Source organism: Cynara cardunculus (assembly GCF_001531365.2).
Source record: "Cynara cardunculus var. scolymus isolate 2C chromosome LG 9, CcrdV1, whole genome shotgun sequence".
Taxonomy (NCBI): domain Eukaryota; kingdom Viridiplantae; phylum Streptophyta; class Magnoliopsida; order Asterales; family Asteraceae; genus Cynara; species Cynara cardunculus.
The window spans coordinates 11,139,128-11,162,010 of record NC_037536.1 but is presented as its reverse complement, the minus strand read 5'-3'; the positions used below and the strand labels follow the sequence as shown (position 1 = coordinate 11,162,010).

The window sequence follows — 22,883 nt, the reverse complement described above, 5'->3', positions numbered from 1 at the left end:
CTGAAATTCTCGAGCTAGTTTCCATGCTAGTTTAAATTAGTGGTGAAACTAGCGTGCAAGACTGACCTACATAAAAAACTTACTTACTTACGAAGATCAACTGGATAACCTTCTACTGACAAAATGGTGGGTGCTACTGTCTTATCTTATCCCTTCTTCTTTTACCTCAACCCAGGGCTGGTCATTCAGTTCAGTCAAGTTCATATGCTTTCCAACGTGGGAGTAAAAGGAGTTGGACGGAGGAAATCAAACCTAAAGAGCGATGGAGAAATCAAACCAGAATTGATGATCTAAATAAGGAAGAACATCAAGATTGAGGGTTTCAAAGTGATAAAACCTTTACATCTGATGGAGCGAGGGATGATCAAATCTAGAGAAATGGAAATTAAAACAAGAATTAGAGATGAATAGTCATACATGAATGCTGGATTTGGGTGAATCATCACCTGGGGGGAATGTATTTACAACAACTTCGGCCTTGGAAAGAGGAACTTTGCACCTGAATCGACGTTTTGGAAAAGAGACGCTACAAATTGTCTTGGGAAAATAAAGAGCCCTCTTGTTTTGAAAGACTTTATGCATTAATGGAATTGTATCTTATGCAGTTTAAGTTATAATTAAGAGATTTAAGATTTTATGTATAAAAGAGTAGTACTGAATGCAGTTTAAGTTGTTTTTAAGAATTTCTCAAACATGTTTTATAAAGTGGCATAAAATAGATACTTATACAATAATAAATTATAATCATAAATTTTGAAAATTATTCAATTACAAACAATTAATAAATTATTTTTTAAATTTTTTATCAATTAAATACAATGACAAAATTTATCAAATCAAATTTATTGATTTTTTTAATCCACAAAATGTAATTTCTCTGAAAATTAAAAATATGACGTTTTTGAAGGGGAAAAAAAGGGAGGGCGGCGGGAAGTATCAATGGCTCCCAAAAATTAGGTCTACAATGAGAAGGGTTGGACCAAAAGCGAAGACGACTTCCGTCTTTGATCTGTAGCCGTCCAATCAACGCGTTTGAAAACGATCTCAACGGTTGAGGAACATTCTAGAACTCCCCAACACAACTCCTTGTTACTCCATATATACCAATCCTTTTTCATCGTCTCAAACCCTCATACCTCTCTCTCAAACCCTAATTTCACCCACTACTCGAGAGAGAGAAAAAACATTATGGCCGGTAAAGGTGAAGGTCCTGCTATCGGTATTGATCTTGGAACTACATACTCATGTGTTGGTGTTTGGCAACACGATCGTGTTGAGATCATTGCCAATGATCAAGGGAACAGGACGACCCCGTCTTATGTTGCATTTACCGATTCCGAGAGGTTGATTGGTGATGCCGCCAAGAATCAGGTCGCCATGAACCCTACCAACACTGTCTTTGGTGAGTTTTCTCTGCTATTACCGTGAGCTTTTATTGGATCCGAGATTTTTATGCTTTTGAATTTTAGATCTTGAATCTTTGATGTTCAAGCAGTTTTTTGGTTGTGATTTATGTCTATATTACCGTTGGATCTGATATGTTTTGCTATGTTAGTGTATTTTGGCTTATAGTATCTGTGTCTGTTTGGTTTTATTTAGTAAAATATACATAATATGTTAATTACACTATGAAGCCTACTGGATCTGATGTCTTAGTGGTCAAAGCAAGCTATATCTGTGGTTTTCACTTTTTAAATTTGTTGTTTGTCGGTACAACTCCATAGATCTATTGGAAGTGTTTTAGCTTATGGTATGCCTGTTAATAAGATCTGAGATATTGTATTCTGCGTGTTCATTTTCCACTACCGTTGCTTGTTAATTCGTTATGGGTGCATATGATTTGGTCAGTATACACACTTTAATATGTGATGCACAACGTATGTTTAAATCTCGAATATTATTAGTTAAAAAGCGTTGTTGGAACTTTTATATATGTTTCAAGTTTGGGGTTGCAATTTAAATCTTATGAAATCAACTTAAGTAATAAACTAATAATAAAACGTTGTTTTATAAACTTAATAAACTTAAGCAATATAAAACGTTGTTTTATATTGCTCTAAAATCTATTAGATCTATCAATATGGTTTTGTTCCGGGTTCCAGAGTGTAACCTTAGTAAATGTTCATACGATCTATTTTTTATTGAAATTATTTTGCACAACAATAATATAAGGATCCAACTTATGTTAAAATAAATATGTATAATCCTGATATCACTTTAATGTTATTTTTGTGATTTTTTTAAATGTTCATTTATTCTTTTATTTAAATCGTTTGCTTGCTAAAAACAGTTTCTTGTGTTAATTTTCTTTTTTGTTTGGCTTATAAATTGGGAGCGGCAATTGTTGTTCAGTTTGTATCTTTATCCATTTATCAATTGATTATGTTCTGTAAAAATTTGTCGAAGAAATCCCAAATTTGCTTTCATATATTGTTACTGTGTAACCTGAAAAAATAAAGGTAGAATCCCAATTTTGATTTCATGTATCGTTGCTGTATAATTTTCCACTAAAGCTTGTTTTCACTTTGATTTGGGTTATAGATGCAAAGCGTCTCATTGGTAGAAGATTTTCTGATTCCTCTGTCCAAAGTGACATCAAGCTATGGCCTTTCAAGGTTACCCCTGGACCAGCTGAGAAGCCCATGATTGCTGTTAACTACAAAGGGGAAGAGAAGACTTTTGCTGCTGAGGAGATCTCCTCCATGGTGCTCATCAAAATGAAGGAAATTGCTGAGGCCTTCCTTGGATCAACAGTGAAAAACGCCGTTGTCACTGTTCCTGCATACTTCAATGACTCACAGCGTCAGGCTACCAAGGATGCTGGTGTGATCTCAGGACTTAATGTCATGCGTATCATCAATGAACCCACTGCTGCAGCCATTGCTTATGGTCTTGACAAGAAGGCTACCAGCGTTGGTGAGAAGAATGTTCTCATCTTCGATCTTGGTGGTGGTACCTTTGATGTGTCTCTTCTGACCATTGAAGAAGGTATCTTTGAGGTTAAAGCCACCGCTGGTGATACTCATCTTGGTGGAGAGGATTTCGACAACAGAATGGTCAACCATTTTGTTCAAGAATTCAAGAGGAAGCACAAGAAGGATATTACCGGCAACCCCCGAGCTCTCAGGAGGTTGAGGACTTCTTGTGAAAGGGCAAAGAGAACTCTCTCATCCACTGCCCAGACCACCATTGAAATTGACTCTCTATATGAAGGTGTTGACTTCTACTCCACCATCACCCGTGCTAGATTCGAGGAGCTGAACATGGATCTGTTCAGGAAGTGCATGGAGCCTGTTGAGAAATGTTTGAGAGATGCCAAGATGGACAAGAGCTCCATCCATGATGTCGTTCTTGTTGGTGGATCCACCAGAATTCCCAAGGTCCAACAGCTACTCCAAGACTTCTTCAATGGAAAGGAGCTCTGCAAGAGCATCAACCCTGATGAGGCTGTTGCTTACGGTGCTGCTGTTCAAGCCGCCATTTTGAGTGGTGAGGGCAACGAGAAAGTCCAAGATTTGCTTCTTTTGGATGTTACTCCCCTTTCCCTTGGTCTTGAAACCGCTGGAGGTGTCATGACTGTTCTCATTCCAAGAAACACCACCATCCCAACCAAAAAGGAACAAGTTTTCTCTACATATTCCGACAACCAGCCCGGTGTGTTGATTCAAGTTTATGAAGGTGAAAGAACCCGAACAAGAGACAACAACTTGTTGGGCAAATTCGAGCTCTCCGGCATTCCTCCAGCCCCCAGAGGAGTCCCCCAGATCACTGTCTGCTTTGACATTGATGCCAATGGTATCCTTAATGTCTCTGCTGAAGACAAGACAACCGGACAGAAGAACAAGATTACCATCACCAATGACAAGGGAAGGCTCTCAAAGGAAGAAATTGAAAAGATGGTTCAGGAGGCCGAGAAATACAAGTCTGAGGATGAGGAACACAAGAAGAAGGTTGAGGCCAAGAATGCTTTGGAGAACTACGCCTACAACATGAGGAACACCGTGAAGGATGAGAAGATTGGCGAGAAGTTGACCCCGGGTGACAAGAAGAAGATCGAGGATGCTATCGATGAGGCTATTTCATGGTTGGACACCAACCAGCTTGCTGAGGCTGATGAATTTGAAGACAAGATGAAGGAGCTTGAGAACGTGTGCAACCCAATCATTGCTAAGATGTACCAAGGTGGAGCTGGTGATGCTGCCGGTGGTATGGACGAGGACGCTGCTCCTTCAGGAGGAAGCGGTGCTGGCCCCAAGATCGAGGAGGTCGACTAATTGTATTGTCGTCCCTGGCTCGATTTATCTGTTTTACAGTTTGTTTAGTTTCATTTAAGCAGTGCCTATATATCATGTTTAAGGTGCTGGTGATACACTTTCTCTTATTATGTTTTGGTCTTTTGGTACCCCTATTTTCATGGGGGTGAATTTTGTTAGGCGTTAATGCCTTCTGGATTTTATTAATCTTTCATGTCATTTAAGTTTCGCTTTTGGCTAATTCTGCTTATTTTGATATGTTCTTTTTGACGAATTTGCTCAAGCAAGGTATGTCAAAGACCGCTGGTATTAGAGGTCTTGAAAGCGTAGACCGTTGCACACGAGAATTACATGTTACATTTACTCGTAAGTTTTTATAAATAGAAAAGGCAAAATAAATGTCAGCAGGTTTTTCTCGAATTTAATTTAGGGCTAAAAAACCAACTTATGCAACTTACAAGTTATTGAAAATTCAATCAACAAGTCGTAGCAAATAAATTTACTAGCACTAATAAGTTTAAGAATTACTGAAGCTATCTATTTTTCTTTGGGAAGTGTCGATATTGTGCATCTGGTTCCAAACCACTAAAGAGAGGGAACGATGCTTTTTTCTCTTTCTAAAACGTGTGTTCTCCTTGGCCTCATTCCCACTCCATGTCTATGCTTATTCCATTTGCTCATTGATCGAATTCAGATTATGATAGTGTGTGGATGAGAGTATATATCATTATCTATACACACACATATATATATATATATATATATATATAGACTTGGGATCATGTGAGACCTGTAATATGTATATATATGCATTCTTCCATGTTTTGCCAAGTTGTGCAAGTCTCAACAGCACCTACCTGACATCCTTTTTGGTGACATTGGTCACCAATTGATTATATTCGGGTGGAATGATACCAAATATGTTGTCAATGATGGTAGGAGCATAACACATATCAGTGCCCCTGACCCGTACTGTATGGCTTTTGGATGTAGCAACCTCAGCATAAAATTCCCTTACAAGGAGAGGTTGAATCCAATAGGTATAATACAAAAAATTTCCCATCCGAGCCTAGCAATGGCCTCTTGGTTGAATGAGAATTACTTCAAACTCTAGCCCTTGTGAGCCAATGCTTCTTTGGAAGCCATATTACCAAAATGGTCATATGCTTCCCTACAACTAAAATTACCAAATGAGACATTTATTATCACAGACTTGTTTTGATTGGGTGGTGGTGATGATAATACCTTCCTTCTCTCGGCAACTTTCCTCTTTGGTGTCTGAATCTACTCAGCCATTGTTGCCTCGCTGTCTTTTTCATATTTTGCAGCCATCTCTTCATTATCAACAACAACATCATCATGAGAATCATCAACCTCAAAACTCTTTTCTTCCTCCTCATTCATAAACAAATTGTCATGTTTAGCATTATGATCATTCGACACTACAATGGTCCATTCTTTATATATATATATATACACACACACACACACATACAGCGAGAGAGAGAGTCATACGAGAAGTTAACTAATTTTCGAGAAGACGAGAAGGAATATGAGTTACATAATACATCAATTAAAAAAACATAACTAAAAAATAATTTTAAAAATTAGGATAATTATCATTTTGAATTATATAAATCTTTAAAAATCTAATTATATCTTTTAGATTTATTTATTTTTGAATTTAATAAATTCGTAATTATTTTATAAAGTTTTATATAACTTTTTTGTATATATATTTTGATAAAAAAAATTCAAAATTTTCATCAAATATTACATGTCATCTCTACAACTAATTCATAAATTTCTTTCACCATTTTTTCTATAATTTTTGGATCCATATTTTGAATCACATATGATAAACTCCGTTTAACATATAATCTATTACATATCACATATGATCTATATGATCCACTATGTGAATTTATATACATATCATATACGATAATATACGTCCAAATATAAGTGACGTATTATCATGTGTTAATATTTACATCACAAAAAGATCTATAAATGTAAGTATACATAATTACATATGATTAACAAAAATATCTACGATTATCACATATGATTAAGAAAAGTATATACATTTATCACATATGAATTTGATCGTATATATCACATGTGATATTTGATGAAAATTGTGAAATTATTTTATCAAAAGTATATTTAAACTTTTTATATAAAACTTGATAAAAAAAGTTATTAATTAATTAAAATTAAAAAAAATAAATAAATCAAAGGTGACATTTGGTTCATAGATTTCAAAAGAATCTGATGGAATTAGAATGTTGAATTCCTTTGATCACATTTCATTTCGTTGTTTGGTTCGTTCTTTTTACCAAAATGAATCTTTAATTTCCGTCAAATTCCACGGATGAGGTATTTTGACATTCCATGAAATATATGTGGTGTTTTAAAGGAATGGAATTTAACTTTTTCATATTTCCAAAAGTACCCTCCGACCCCAAATATACCCTAACTTGTGAAATAGCCAACGCCTTCCATCTCGTCATCTCTATTACGAACCAACGTCTTGTCCATCGCGACACCAGTCTTCACCCAGGTTCGACTTCACACATGTTTCTCCATTATTGTTCAATTTCTGCGAAAGTTCTCTGGTTCGATTTCCCTAACCTGTTTTTTGGTACGGTTTCTACAAAAGTTTTCTGATTTGATTTCCCTAACCTGTTTTCTGGTTCGATTTCTGCAAAAGTTTTCTGGTTCGGTTTCCCTAACCTTTTTCTGGTTAGGTTAGTCTTCGATTTCTGTTTTTGTGATTCATGTTTGCTGGTTCCATCTCGTCATCTCTATGCTTCCAGTTTTATGCTTCGATTTATGTTTGCTTAAAATCTGTTTGCTTTATGATTTATTTTCGAAAAGAGTTCTGCACACCAAATTTGTGCTCTTTATTTATATACGTTCTTCATTTTTTCTGCTTCTTAAAGTGATTAATTCTCCTTTTCTTCTTTTGTTTGATTATTGAATGTTGTGTATATCCATGGCTGTGTTTTCTTCTAACATACATGAATAGATTAAAACACATAGTTTTGTTTTCTAAAATATGTTATGTTGAATGCATCTCGACTTGGCATTATAAGATTACTTTTGCAAACGATCTTCTGTAATAACATATTTCTTATATGGATTATAAACAGAAAATGGCCGGACTTAGCCTCACAACACGCAAACGTAGGATAATGAGATCATTTTTTGATGAAGCTTTGAGCACTAATATATGGTTTTTCATTACAGTTTACTGTTTAGTAGCCAAACATAGAAGGGATAGACCACGTGTTCAATATTCCTTGTCAAATATGGATCGATCTGCAATGTCGCATAGGTATGCCTATGATAGTGATACCATGTGCATATCACAACTTAGGATGGATAGAAGGTGTTTCAAAAAGTTATGTGATATGCTTGAAAGATTGGGAGGTTTACAATGTTAGGTTATGGGATCTCAAATACAGCGGAAAATAAAACAGTAACTCTACAAGGACCCATATGAACCGGAATAAATCGAGTGTTTCGAAATTATACCTCATAGTTAGAGAGACTTTGGATCACAACAACAAACAAACTTGATGCCCCCACAATATCCACGCGAACAATATGAATAATCACAATTTCAAACAAAATGGTGGTGAACATGTAACCTCTTTTAGTCAAGTTTTTCACGAGAGAATCTGTAAGGTCATGCCCTAGCAAGATCAATACGAAGGGTGGCATGCAGAAACACATAACCTTCATAAATTGGCATTGTACGTGACACACATCTCCAAAATCTAGCACAATATCCATGTGACAAAAGAAATACTTGAGAGAGTATTTTGTACTAACGAAACAAAAGGTTAAATACAAGGATGTGAAATGGCTGAACTACCCTCAAAGATTGCCATGGGTAGTACATTAAAAATCAAGTACAAAAGAAATGCTTGAGAGATAGCCATTTGGGCTCTTTTAGTGTTTGATCAAGATCACTACTTTGCTTGAAACAAAATGGCGAACATGATGATGCAAAAACTGATACCTGCAAGTTATCATTTTTTACAATCCTTGGGTCTGTGGCAGGTAACTTGCAGTAGAGCAGTAATTGTTTCTCATTCAACCTTTTTGTGTATCATTTCCCTTCAACAATCTTGTCATATTCGCTTCATTTACGCAAAGCTAAGAACATAAAGGGAGAAAACCATGCTTAATAATGTATTAATGAATGCACTTATACCTCAACTAATTAAAACTTCAACTGCAAATTGTTTGACATTGCAACAAATCAAAAAAGAGTACAAGATCTAGATAAGGAAAGTTTAAACTAGAACATGGTGATAATCTTCAGTGAACAACTGGGCATCGAGAGATGGAGTATGTGAAGCCATTAAAGATCTCAAAGCAACGAGACTATCCGCAATCATAGTTGTGTTTTTGGGTTTTCTAAAGCTATTCAATGACCAAAGAGATAAGGTTTATGATCGATGATCAATCGTAGGAGTAACGGTGAAGAAGAAGAAGATCACGCTACAACTTATGTACTTCTCTGGTGCCTTTTAGTTGAGGGAGAGATTTCTTCGGCGAAGTAGAGAGAATTCTCGTGAAGAGTTGGAACGCGACATTTTGAAATGAATGAGACTAAAGATAAAAAAAATTACAAAAGGACAGAAATACCCTTCCAGTGTATTTGATGAGTTAAATTGGGAATTATTCTTAACCATTAGATTAAATCTAATTAAAATTGATCAAGGACTTAAAACTCTTCTTACCCTTCTCACTTTAAGTCCACTTCTCACTTTAAGTCCATTTCTCACATAATCCTATGCCTATATATATATAATTTAGTTTTCATTTTTTTTAAAAATCCTGTTTTTGTGAGACCAGCCTGTTTTCTCACATAGTCCGATAAATACTTTTCTCACATATAGGGTTGGGTTCATGTGAGACAATCCTGTTTTCGTGAGACCCGTGAGACCATTTTTTTACACTTGAAACTTTACAGCAAAACGCTGTGAAGGTAAAAAAAGAAGCCGAACCTTCACAGCAAAAACACTGTGAAGGTTACCTTCACAGCGTTTTGCTGTAAAGTTTCAAGTGTAAAAAAAGTGGTCTTATGGATCTCACGAAAACAACTGGTATCACGTGATACCAATTGTGTGTGTGTGTGTATATATATATATATATATATATATATATAAGATTTAGCGTTTATTATTCTAATTTAGTTTTAAGAAAAGTATTTATGGGTCACCATCGATATAGTTTCCATTACCCTTCAACTGGTTTAAGCTTATAAACAAAATAAAGTAACCTTATAATCTTGATGCTATTAATTAATATATTTATTATGAAGAAAATAATTAGCATCAGATTTGAAAAAAAATCAATCAATAAATAATTATTTAGAACTAAAAAAAGAAATAAGTCGGTATTATTAAAACATAAATAAATAAATCTACATCAACAAGACATGTGCCCACATTTAAAGTGATTATGACACAACTTCAACATTTTCCATTTTTTAATTAAAACTTTGGTGGATTAATAAACAAAATTTAGGTATAACACTTAATTTTTTTTATCAACCTAGATATCCAACCGACTAATTTCAGGACGATCACTTGCATTGCAGATAGCCCGGAGTCACCGTATTTGAAAATCCGTGGCCACAAGGGGATTTTTATTCTTCATTAGCTTTGAACTTGAGACCTCCTGGTACTTTTGACCTTTGAGGTCAAACTCAAACCAATCAGGCACCACTCTTATGGTTATAAGACTCAATCTTACAATCTATAAAGAACAAAATAGCACCATTTAAATAAACATCCTTATAATTCTATTTTTTTTAAAATTAAAAATTAGTTTGACAAACACAACCTAAGAGTAAATTTACACCAGTATATCTCACTACACTGTTTGAATTCACTACTTCGCTTTTCAAACATTCAAAAGCGACGTTTCTTTCTAACAACGTTTCAAGATTTGATCGGACTTGGTTTCTTTGACCACGAGGAGTCAAGTATTCAAGTGTTTCTACGTGAGTTTCTTATATAATAAAAACTAATCCAATAACTTATCGATAACACGTCAATAAATAAATAATCGTAGTTTCGATTTAGAGATTTTAATGAACTTCAAAGTAAACTATAATTTTTTGTCTTTGTGGCCTGCAATTCGTTGTTGTTTTTGTTCCTGAGACTAACTTCCGATAGGAGTTACCGTTAAGTACGAAGGGACGAAAACAACAATAAATTATAAACCACAGACAAAAAAAAAAACAATGAGTTATAAACCATAAAAACGATAACCGTAATTTCAAATACACAAAATCAAAAACAACAAGTTTTAGCAATCCATAAATTAAGGACTAAAAACATAGTTTAGGTGCCGTTTACCAAACGCTTACCCGGGTAACGTTTACTAAGTCACTTCACTTTACCAGATGACTATAACAAAGACTAATAATCTTACCCAGTAAGAACAAATGCAAGAAACGAGAGTCTTACCTGGTAAGTGAGAACGAGGACTCTTACCATTGTTAGCGCTTATCGGGATAAATTATTGCTTACGATGCATTTTAGTGAATAAAATTTTGCCCAATAAGTAAGCGATATTGTTGAATTTTACCGATAAATACTTACCGCGTAAGTGTTTAGATAAATGGTCCCTTAATGTGAAGTTTATGAGTTATTTTAAGAAAGTAATTGAATGAGTAGATGTGAATGCATTTCACCTCCTACCAAATTTGATGACCAAAAGTAAAGTCTAATGTTAATACTCCCAATTGCTTTGTGCCTAACATCACCTTTTAACTGCATTTATATATATTACATTTTGGCCACCATACTTACAATTAATTATGATATGGCCCATATTTCCTTTTACTTTTGAAGGACATTAGAAATCGCCTTTTTGTAATTATGTATTATATTATATTAGAAGGATACTCATACAATGTAGTGAGATATATTTTGATTTTAATATTTTGTTTTATTCTTTGTCTCTGTCAATATACTATGGTTTAACATGGATTTGAGAAAACAATAATCTTTTTATTTTTGAATAAAATATAAATTTGAATATAATATAAAACTTTAAAAAAAATATCAATATTAGTATCAAATTAACTATTTAAAAATTCTCTTTTGTTATAATTTTTTTAATTGTAGTTTTTATTATATGAACAAATCCATGATTAATAATAAAAGGTTTATGAAATATAATGAAAAAAAGAGACTGATTAAAAAAAATCTTTTTTATTTATGTTAGAGTACGAGATTTAAGAGCGTTCGTTTTTGAATACCACATATACTGAAAGTGTAATAAATGCGTTTTAAGGACTTTAGTTAAACAAACCGCAAACCATAGGGGGACCAGGAATGTAATTTACTCTCAAATAAACTTCAATTTTTAAAGATCAAGGATGAAAACAGTGATAAATAAGAAACCACAAGGATAAAAATCACAGTTTACTCCAATTTTTAAGAGCATGATATGTTTTCTTTCTTATTCCAAATTTGGAGATTTTTCCCCTCTCTTTAACTTTTTTTTTTCTCAATTTTTAAGGAGCGTTTTGCGTAGTTGTTGCAACAAACATTTTCCCAAGTCTCCAAAATTTCTAAAATAACATAGATGTTGAAGATGTTCTAAGTAAAGTTAAAAGCTGGAGAGGGCTAAGTGAAGAGGACCAAAAACTTAGCCAAACCCGATTTATAGACCAATTTTCAAACCACCCCAAATCAATCTTTCAACACGACAATGGTTAGTATGATTATTTTATACACAAATCTATTAAATTTGTACATAAATCAAAGCAAAATAAGGCCAATTTGGGTAACTTCAAAATTGGTTAGAAGTACCATTACTGGTGTTCAACCCAACAACCCTAAAAACGTAAATATATCTGACCAATTAATTCAAAAACTCGAAAAAAAAAAAGACAATAAAAGATTAGCTCATAGTTTGGAACTGGAATTTACCTCTAAGTCTTGAATCATATATCTCAAGCTTAAATCAAATTTATAACAAAGAAAGCTCAAGATTTCATAGTTTAATCTAAAGTTTGATTGAATCGGTCAACCTTTTATATTTATAGAATAAACCTAAACACTGATAACTATGAAAATCATAATCTTAACCTTATGGGGTTTTATTCAATAAAAAAAAAACTAGTGGAGTTAGCTTAATTGGCAATAAAGTTTGCGTCTTTGGTAACTCTCATTAAAAGTCACTGGTTCGAATCCTACAAGACTATTAAAGATTTTCCAAACCGAATCACGAGACACCGATAGTTAAAAAAAATCATAAAAATCTTCATATGGGAAGAAGGTTTCCTATTTGACTATTTCCCTTGGATTTTTTCTTCTATTTTTTTTTTATTATCTTTTTGTTATTTCCTTAAATCCTAATGTTTATATAAATTAGCCCAACAAACCCCTCACTTTCTATATTTTTTTATTTTAATAACAATTTAAAANTAATTTATTTTTGATTTAATAATATAATTCTTTAAAGTCAATGATTATTCTAATTACATTTTAGAGTTTTTATATTTAAAATGAGATGTTTATTTTATATTTGATTATGTTTATCTACAGTTAGATATACGAATCTAAAAATGGAGCTTTAATATATTGTACTTATGTACAATATACTTGTAATCTTGAATTTTAAGTAATATGCATTAATTAACAGTAATTCATACATACAAAATGATTTTTAAGAGTTTTCATCAAATGCTTTATAATATAGTATAGATTCATCCTTGACGTTTGAAAAAAATAAAACCAAAGTAACACAATGTACTCCACTTGAAATTTGGGTTGTGTAAGGTGAAATAATATAGAAATACCATCTATAACGTCTAAAGATGCAAAAAAAAACTCAAACCCGAAACCTGAATCAGGCCAGACCTCAAAACCCGATCAGGCTAAACATTTGGGGGCAAGTCGAGGCCGAAAAAGTTAGGAAGAGTCACAATCAATGCTAGACTATAAAAGTCCTATCGAGCCTTTTTGCAATCGAAAAGCCCATTGACCTAAGAACCCTGAGCCTTTTTTGCTCACTGAAAACGGGATCGAAAGGCACAAATCCAAGTCTGAAAAATCCCAGACCTTGTGCATATATAAGAACGTATTTTTCGATGAAGATCTCCCGATTGTAGCACAATAAATTTATGTGTTTCACCTAAAACACATAAATTTGAAGTCTTTTAATTAATAATAGATGTAATTTTTTAAAAAGCTAATTGTATAAAATAGTAATCTGTTTTCGTAAATTTTTTAATTATAGCATTTTGTACTTTCGTTTTTTTTATTACAACAATAATTTCAAATTATTTTTTATTAAAGTATTATATTTTAAAAAATTTACTCATTATATCAATAAATAACCTGTTACCTTTTAAACTGATATTTTTTTTTGCTTACCTAGTTTAAACAAGGTTATGTGGATAATACATGATTATAATTACGTGACATAAATAAAAAGAAATCTTTTAAAAGAAAATTAATAATTTTTTTACTTTCCCTTCCAATGGTTCATATCTTACTTAAGAACCGTTTACCAAATATTTATCCAGTAAACGATTACCAGTAAAATTCAATGCTATCATTTACCTATCGGATAAGATTTCAATCCATCAAAACAGTATCATATGCAACAAATTACACGGTAAGCATGGTAAAAGTCGTCGCTCTTACTTACCAGGTAAGACTTTTGGTCCTTGTCTCGTTTTTACCGGATAAGATTTTTGGTTCTTACCATATTCATCCGATAAGATAATGTGACTTGGTGTTCATATTTTTCATCTATCTCTTTATTAAAAACCTTTTAAAAAAAATCCATTCTTATTAAATTATGTCAAATTAAATATTATAATATAATTTTTAAACTATAACTATAAGAGTGCTCGTATGATATAGCGAAATATATTTTAATTATGTTTCATTTTATTACTTATCTCCGTCGATATAATACGGTTTTTAGTGGTTCTGAGAAAACGATATTATTTTTATTTTTGAATAAAATATAAATTTAAAAATATCATAAAAATTTGAAAAATAGTACATATCTATAATAATATTAAATCTATCATTTAAAGTTATTGTTTTTTTGTGTAATTTCTTTAATTTAATATTTTATTTATAATTTAAATTGGATTTAATAACAAATTAATTTATTTTTCGTTTAATAATATAATTTTTTATAAAGATAATAATTAAGTATTTTGTTATAACTAATGATTATCTTAATTATATTTTAAATTTTTTATATTCAAAATAAAATGTTTATCTCATATTTGATTATGGTTATCTATAGTTAGGTACACAAATTAAAAAAAAACTTTAATTAATGGTACTCATATACAATTTACTTGTGATCTTGAATTTTAAGTAATATGCATCAATAAATAATACTTCATGTATAAAAAATAATTTTTAAAAGTTTTTATCAAATGTTTTATAATATAATATAGATAAATTTGGTGTAAGAAAAACATAAGACTTGTCTATTTTGATTGTTAAAAAATAACACAATTTATGACATTTTAAATTAGGTTGTCAACAAGTCAATATCAATGTTAAATGGTGGAGGGTGGTTGGTGGCAACATTATTAAAAACTAACTCTTGATTACATACAATACAATACAACAAGATGGAACCCAATTTTCATCTTTTTGTTTTAATTTTCAATTTTTTTTATTAACCTTAGATATCCAACCCGTTATGCGAGTCGACTAATTCCAGGACGACTACCTGCTTTGCGGATAGCCAGAAGTCACCCCATTTGAACCTCCATCCATGGCCACAAGAAAATTTTTATTCCTCCTTAGATTTTAACCTGTGATCTTCAAGTACTTTTGACCTTTGTAGCCAAGCTCAAACCAATCAGATACCATCCTTGTGGTTTTATTTTCGTCTTCTCAAAATTAAAGACACAAATAAACCTAAACATGTTATAGAAATCATGTGAACATTAATCACATAATTAATTAAACTAATCACATCATTAATTTTAAATTAAACCCCTATGCTTTGTTTAACTCATATTTGAACAAGTAACAGAAACAGAAACAGGTGTAAATTCAATTAATACAAAAAGAAAATAAAATCATAAATTAAACCTCACTTTGATGGAGAAGAAGACAATGGAAGTACCTGTGAAGATGCTGACATTTGAAGATGATGAATCCCTCCTTCTCTTTTTACCATTTTACCCTCCACCTCTGTTTTTCTTGAACAATCTCCATCTTGATTCCTTCTCAAATTTCCCCTTTTCTCAGCTTCTAATTCCATCAGTTTTTTCAGTAGTTTCTCCTCTGCATCTCTCAAGAACTTGAATGTTGGAGGTGGTGAAGATCTGACTTTATTCAACTCAAACTCATTGGTATCAGAATCATACAATGGATTCAAATAGCCTTCCAAATTGGGAGCTTGTGGGCCCTTCAATGGCGATGAACAACAGATTGGTGTTTCTGGTGTGCAGAGAAGCTCACTCAGACTTCTGGTTCTTGAACCCTTTCTGCTGTCTGATTCCAAATCCTCTTTGGTTTCTTCATTGATTGTGAAAAGAAACCTTGGAGGCCCACATAAGTTATGAAGCCTCATGAGCTCAAGATCCAAGCTTTCTTCTCCAAAACCCTTCAATGGCGGATCCTTTTGTGTTGAGTTTTGTTGTTTCCCCCGACTCTCAATCTCATTCACACAATTCTGCAAATCTTTCTGTTGGGTGTTCGAAGAATTAGGGTTTTTGAAACAAGAGGAAAGATGGGTAGGGGTATAATTGGAAGAAGAAAGATTCTGGTTTTCAACATCTTCTCTTTGCTTCTTCCACAATAGAAGATAATAGAGCTCTGCAACAAACCCTAAAATCACACATCCAAAAAGGAAACTTAAACCAATCCCTAAACCACTAAAAGACCCCATTTTTAACCCTCCAACAAGATTCAATATCTCCAAAACCAGATGCAATAATCAAGCTACATATGAACTCAACTCATCAAGAATTTAATGGGTTTTTTTTAATTTCTAAATAACAAAAAAACCCCATTAATTAAATCAAAAACTTGAGAATCTTTTAAGCTAGAAAACCTCAGAAAGAGCCAAGGAAGGTGACCTTTCACCCAAGGTTCACATGCACAGAAACCATTTGAGACTGTAAAGAAGAAGCTTTGTTGGGTACCCTTTTCAAGAAGTAAAAGGATTGGTTGAAAAAATTTAAGGAAAAATATGGAGATTTTGATGGTAATTTTGTTTAAATTGGAACTGAATCATGCATTTTTGAAGTGGGAAATGGAGAGCAAAGGGGGAAGGGAGGTGTGAATTTAAAAAAGGAATTAGCAAATGGAGGGGTGACAAAGATCACATGGGTTGGCAAAAGTGTGTTATAATACCACCAAAAATTAAGTTTACAAAATTAAATATTGACTCAAAAAGTAAATATTTCAAATTTTGGATTATTTGTCAAGTTGGTAGTTAGGAAAAGATTGTGTTCATTGCATCAATATTTGTTTGGGATATGAAACCAGAACGATGGTGTCTGATTGGTTTGAGCTTGACTTCAAATGTCAAAAAGTACCAGGAAGTCCTAGGTTCAAATCCAAGGAGGAATAAGAATACCCTTGTGGCCACAGAGATTCAAATACGGTGTCTCCGGGCTGTCTGCAAAGCAGGTGGTCGTCCTGAGATTAGTCAGCTCACATAGCGGGTTGGATATCCACATTGATAAAAAAAAGACAAAAATATTTTTTTTATTAACCTGGATATCCATCCCGCTATGCGAGCCGACTAATCCCAGGACGACCACTTGCTTTGCAGATAGCCCGAAGTCACCGTATTTGAACATCCGTAGCCACAAAGGGATTTTTATTCCTACTTGGATTTGAACCTGGGACCTCCTGGTACTTTTGACCTTTGAAGCCAAACTCAAACCAATCAGACACCACCTTTGTGGTTAAAAATATTCAATTAAACATTAACAACAATGTCACATGTTTAAGAAAAATGTAAGAAGTATTTCAAATTAAAATTTAAAAAAAAATCCAATTTATATTCGGTTATCAGTAAATGGCCGTATTAATAAACCATTTTCAGCTGAATCATGTTTTTGTTTCAACGATGTGATATGTTCACATTCTAAATGTTGAGATGATCGTCCATCTTGTATCACTGTCTTCATTTTCCAACTTCAACGAATACCTTTATTGTAAACTTTTGGCCAGCTAAATCAATTTGCATTTCATACTATGATTCACCACGTTTGAGGAAAAAGTAATAATTCGTGTGACGTTTCAACATGATATTTCCTTGAGCCATGAGAGATTCCCACATGTTTTACCTTGTGCATGCTTTTGTTTCCTATCAAGTACAAAGAAATTGTAATGTTCCTTAATTACCGCTTTATAGTTGTGTTCGAGGGTAATCTCGTAATTTTTGAGATTGTTGATGATGTAGAAAAAATCTGATTGTATTGTCGGTTTTTGAGAATAGGAAAAGATCAAAAAATTACAATAATACAAAACTTACAAGAATATGATAATTTTTTTTTTGATTAACCTGGATATCTAACCCGCTATACGAGCCGACTAATCCCAGAGCGATCACATGTTTTGCAGATAGCCTGGAGTTACCGCATTTGAACTTTCATGGCCACAAGAAGATTCAAGAATATGATAGTTAGATCTTAAGAATGTTAGAATAAGAATTTAAAATTTTATGAATGAAACAAAATGAAACCTCTACTCTATTTATGCTAAATCACCAATTCTAATAATATTATTGAAACTAGTTATTTATGAGGAATGAAAAAAAAAAAAAAGGGACGGGACGGGACGGGGACCTGATATGTGTTGAGAATTTAACACATAACGCGCTCTTTTTAGGACTTTTTAGTTACAATAATTTATTTTCATTCCCAAATTGAGTCCTTTTCATTTATTTCTTTATACTTTTGTTATTATGAAGCTAAATGTTGTGGTTGACTTGATGGCATGCAAAATTGAAGCTAATTGAGAGTTTTTGTRAAAACAGCAAATGCTACAGCATTGGTGCAACGTTGGCCTGGGTCTTGCACGACTTTTTGGAGGGATTAATGAACAAGACGTTGGCTTTTTGAAGGTGGAATACAGCTGTAAAATGGCTGGATTTTTAGTAGAAAATCAGTTGTACTCTCTAGTTAAGCTTATGTACTCTCTAGTTAAGCTTTTGTACTTTCTAGTTGAACTTTGGTTAAGGATTGTACTTGCTAGTTAAGCTTTTGTTGTAATGTAACTAGTGTTGGTAAACTTAGCCTCCAAGTTTAGTTCTTTTGTCTTTTTGTGCCCATTTTGGGTATAAATAGGTGGCTAAGGTTACTATATTTCAGACACCTTTAATCCATCATCTATTGGATTCTCTCTAATCTTCCTTCTCTTTTCTCCCAACTTTTCTTTCTTTTGCTTTAAACCCTCTCCTAGGGTGTTTTTCAAGTTCTTTAAGATTTCAAGTTCATCTTCATCTTCTTCTTTATTTACTTTATTGTCTTTTATTTTCCCGTTATTTACTTTCCGTTATTTATTTTCTCGTCATTTACATTCCGTCATTTATTTTCCGCTATTTACATTCTCGTCATTTACATTCCCATCATTTATTTTATCGTCATTTACATTTCCGTCATTTATTTTATCGTTATTTACTTTACGCAATTTACATTTATGTCTTTACTTTCCGTCATTTATTTTTTACTTTCCGTTATGAGTTGCTAAGTTTTTATAGCTTGGGTGTGAGACGGAAAGGTGAGATTTTCAAACCAAACGAAAGTAGCTAAGTGTTTTCGTAAACGACGTTTCATTGTTTCATTCGAGTTTTTATACAACCAAGCACACTTCTTGACGGGTTGATCACTTGAAAGTGTTAAAGTGCGATGGACTTAGAGATAAGCCATCATTAAGCACGTCAACTTGGATGACATAAGAGATAGACTTGAGAAAGTTGCCGACAAGGAGACTTGTCATTTATGTTTTTCAAAACGTAACTCCCGACGGGTTGGTCGCTTGTCAAAAGTGTCAAAGTGTGATATATTCAGAGATGAAATATCAAGAACACGCCAACTCGAATGATATGGGAATCGACTCGAGAGAGTGATTTTTAACGAAGAGATTTGTTTATCCATATATTTTGAATACATCATCGTGTCACTATCCCCGGTCCGAACACCACATAGAGATATGGGTGGAAAGCTATAAGATAGTGAAATGGTGAAGTCCGAGAGAAATGCCTTCAAAATAGATGGTGAAACTTAGTTTCGAAACACTGCTTGCTGTAGCATTCCTTTGGCATTGCTACAGCATTGGCTGCTGRAATTTGTGTTTGGGTCTCACCTTAAGTCTTACACCCTTGCTTCTTTTATATATTTTGTATTTTGTTTTGGATCACCTTAAAATCAAAGAAAAGTCTTCAAAATCGTCATCTAAAATCATCTCTTTCATTGGACTCTAATCTAACTTTGACTGCAATCTCTGTGGACGATAATCCGGTACTTGTACCACTTATTACTTGGAAAGACGACGTTGGGCCGTATTGTATACTTGATTTTCGGCCCAATTTCATTAAGTCTAAAGGTGTGAAATATAACCGATCAGGACCTCAGTCCCCGTCTTCGTTCCCGACTATTTATCTCTATCCCCGTCCCCGTTTCCATCCCTGCTGGGGAAAATAATTGCATCCCCATTCCCAACGGGGAAACGAAGATTTTTTTTCCGTTTATATAAGTTATTTTAAATTAAATATGCGAGAGACCATACATGTTTAAATCTCAAACATTTGCAATAAACCTAAAACCAAAATGAGTTTAATTTGATACAAAAAAGCCACAACATCATATACGAACTAATAACCTAAAACCAAAAAAAATTCAATTAATCCAAGAAAACTTAAAGTCATGTGTACCAAAAGATATTGAGTAATATAAAACCATATCGAGTAACATATAAAACTTAGCGAGTAATTGTATTTTGATTTGACATTCAAAATATTACTTTTAACATCCAAAAAATAACAATTTTAGATTATAAACCTAGTTAAGAAAAAAAGAAATTATGAATTATCGCTTTAGTTGAAATAATATATATATATATATGTATATATATGTATATATATAATTTATTAATTAATATATAACGGGTACGGGGCGGGACGGGGAGTACCATACCCTTCCCCGTCCCCATCCCTGGTTTGAGACAAATGGGGATCCCCGTCCTTGTCCCCATCCCCGTCCCCGATCGGGGCGGATGGATCGGGTTCCCCGACGGGTCGGTGCTCATTCCCATGCCTACTAAATTCCACTAAAATTAGCCATGGAAGTACCTTTTAACGATCTTTTTTGGAGTCTTGAGTCGGTCTTATTTGGCCCATCCTTTTCCTATGCAACACCTAGTTTTCCTGTGGGGTTGGTCTAGGCCTAATTGGTCCTCGATCACGTGCTTTATTCAAGATTTGCTTAATCATACCTAATCGGGATTGTTTTTCAAAAATGGGCATGATCGGCCTTTTGGGTAGGGATGGCAAAAAGTGCCATACTCGATGGGGAACCTAATATCTGAAACCGATTTGATTGGAGAATCCTTGAGTGACAAGGGATAGGTATACTCTTCAAAATTGACCCGACCCCGATACCAAGTATTTATTAGCAAGTTTTTATGTATAGTATTTGTGTATGTTTAATAACATAACAATGACAAACCCAATGAGTATTAATATATAACAAATAAATATAATTAGTAGCGTGAATTGTGGATTTGGTCCTGGTTTGATGTTTCTATTATTAGGGTCCCTATGGTATGTTTATTGTGAATTTGGTTCTTGTGGTATTCAAGTTGTTTTACCCATAGTCCTTTTGACTAACGCTTTTGTTAACTCCGTTAAATCAAGGGCCATTTTAGCCGTTTGCTTATTCTTTTGTCTTTTTTTTCGATAAAAAAGTAAAAACAATATTTTTATATACACAAATATATATATATATATATATATGGTATATTTCAAATGCAACCATGTCCATTTCTACAACCAATGCAACCCAATTAATTGAGATATTTATAGAAATGATGAGAGGTTTATTTATTATGATTTGAATATTTATGAAAGATGAATAGAGTTCATTAATTATAATCAATACTTTATATTAGGAAACAATCAAAACTTCTATGAAATCACATATTCATCAAATCAAATAGACGGTTGAGATTGTGTTGTATTGGTTGTACAAATGTAAAAGGTAAATAAACAAATAAGATATTATTGTATGATTTGATTTGTTTAAAAAAAGTTAAAATTAATTATACCAAATACGATTTAATCTTATTGTTTTATTGTAATGGTGAAAAAAAATATAGTTTTAATGTAATTAAAATGTTAATTTGAATAAATCAAAACATAAAACCATATCACATTTTATTTTAGCGAATAAAATAAGAAATGTTTTTATAATTTGATTTGTTTAAATTAAAAAAAAATAATTATGTTAACCACGATTTAATTATATTGTTTCTTTTTCTATCATTGCAATAAACAACTTATTATCGATATTTTAACATCAAAATCATTGAACACCACTAACAAATGATCTTCAGGTTTATCATCATAAATTTAGGATTTTCAGTTTTCATATTGTTTTTTTATTCAAAACCTCAAAATTTACTATTTAAATTTTATCCAAATGAAAGATTTATACATACTCTCATTTTTGTACTTAAAATTGAACAAATCACTATATAAATTTCAACCAGGTTTTCATATTGAAATAAGCAAAAATACTAAAACAATAAAAATTATATTGTATTTTTTTTTAATTTAAACAAATTAAATCGTAAAAAAATATCTTATTATATTTATTTTGATATCATTATATATATATATATATATATATACATACATACATACATACATACATACATACATACACACACACAAAATATATGTATATATATATATCCAAAGATTATTTTGAAAAGTGGTAAATATTTGAAAAATAAAGAAATAATCCTAGGCCTTCATACGGTCAAGATCATATTTGACTGGTCAATATCAGATTTGACTGGTCAAGAATTGCGATTTTGACTGGTCAAAGAATGTGTCTATGCAAAAAATAGAGAAGGTCATTTTGTAACTTTACAAATATGTGGCAAACAGGTTCATATATGAACCTATTTGCTTCACATATGAACTATATGTTCATATGTGAACTCGTGTAATTACATATAAACTATTTTAACTAATTCACATATGAAGTCGTGTGATTTATATATGAAATAATAAATTGATTCACATATGAATCCGTATGATTCACATATTGGTTCATATATGAATCAGTTAAATAACTCACATGTGAACTAATTAACGAGTTTATATATGAACATATAGTTTATATGTGAATCACATAGGTTCACATAGGAACCCGTTTGTCACCTATTTGTAAAAGTTACGAAACTCCCCCTCCATCTTTCGCATACTCATGCTAAGAATTATCTGGTGCTTCACGGTCAAAGCCGCAAATGTTGACCAGATGAATGCCTAGAATTACTTCTTTATTTCTCAAATATTTAACACTCCTCAAATGAATCTTTCTCTACAATATATATATATATATATATATATATATATATA

The 22,883-nt window shown here is 32.5% G+C and overlaps 2 protein-coding genes across 2 annotated transcripts; one reads left to right on the top strand and one right to left on the bottom strand.

Annotated features, from left to right (window-relative positions):
- Nucleotides 1-1,113: 1,113 nt before the first annotated feature.
- Nucleotides 1,114-4,494, top strand: LOC112517940 (heat shock cognate 70 kDa protein 2). Its single transcript, XM_025125368.1, has 2 exons — nucleotides 1,114-1,402; nucleotides 2,542-4,494. The coding sequence occupies exons 1-2, from the start codon at nucleotides 1,189-1,191 to the stop codon at nucleotides 4,272-4,274; spliced, it is 1,947 nt and encodes a 648-aa protein (XP_024981136.1). The 5' UTR covers nucleotides 1,114-1,188; the 3' UTR covers nucleotides 4,275-4,494.
- Nucleotides 4,495-8,176: 3,682 nt separating this feature from the next.
- Nucleotides 8,177-16,541, bottom strand: LOC112518305. Its single transcript, XM_025125955.1, has 2 exons — nucleotides 15,405-16,541; nucleotides 8,177-8,423 (listed from the first exon to the last, which is right to left on the bottom strand). The coding sequence occupies exons 1-2, from the start codon at nucleotides 16,170-16,172 to the stop codon at nucleotides 8,361-8,363; spliced, it is 831 nt and encodes a 276-aa protein (XP_024981723.1). The 5' UTR covers nucleotides 16,173-16,541; the 3' UTR covers nucleotides 8,177-8,360.
- Between the last annotated feature and the right edge of the window lie 6,342 nt (nucleotides 16,542-22,883).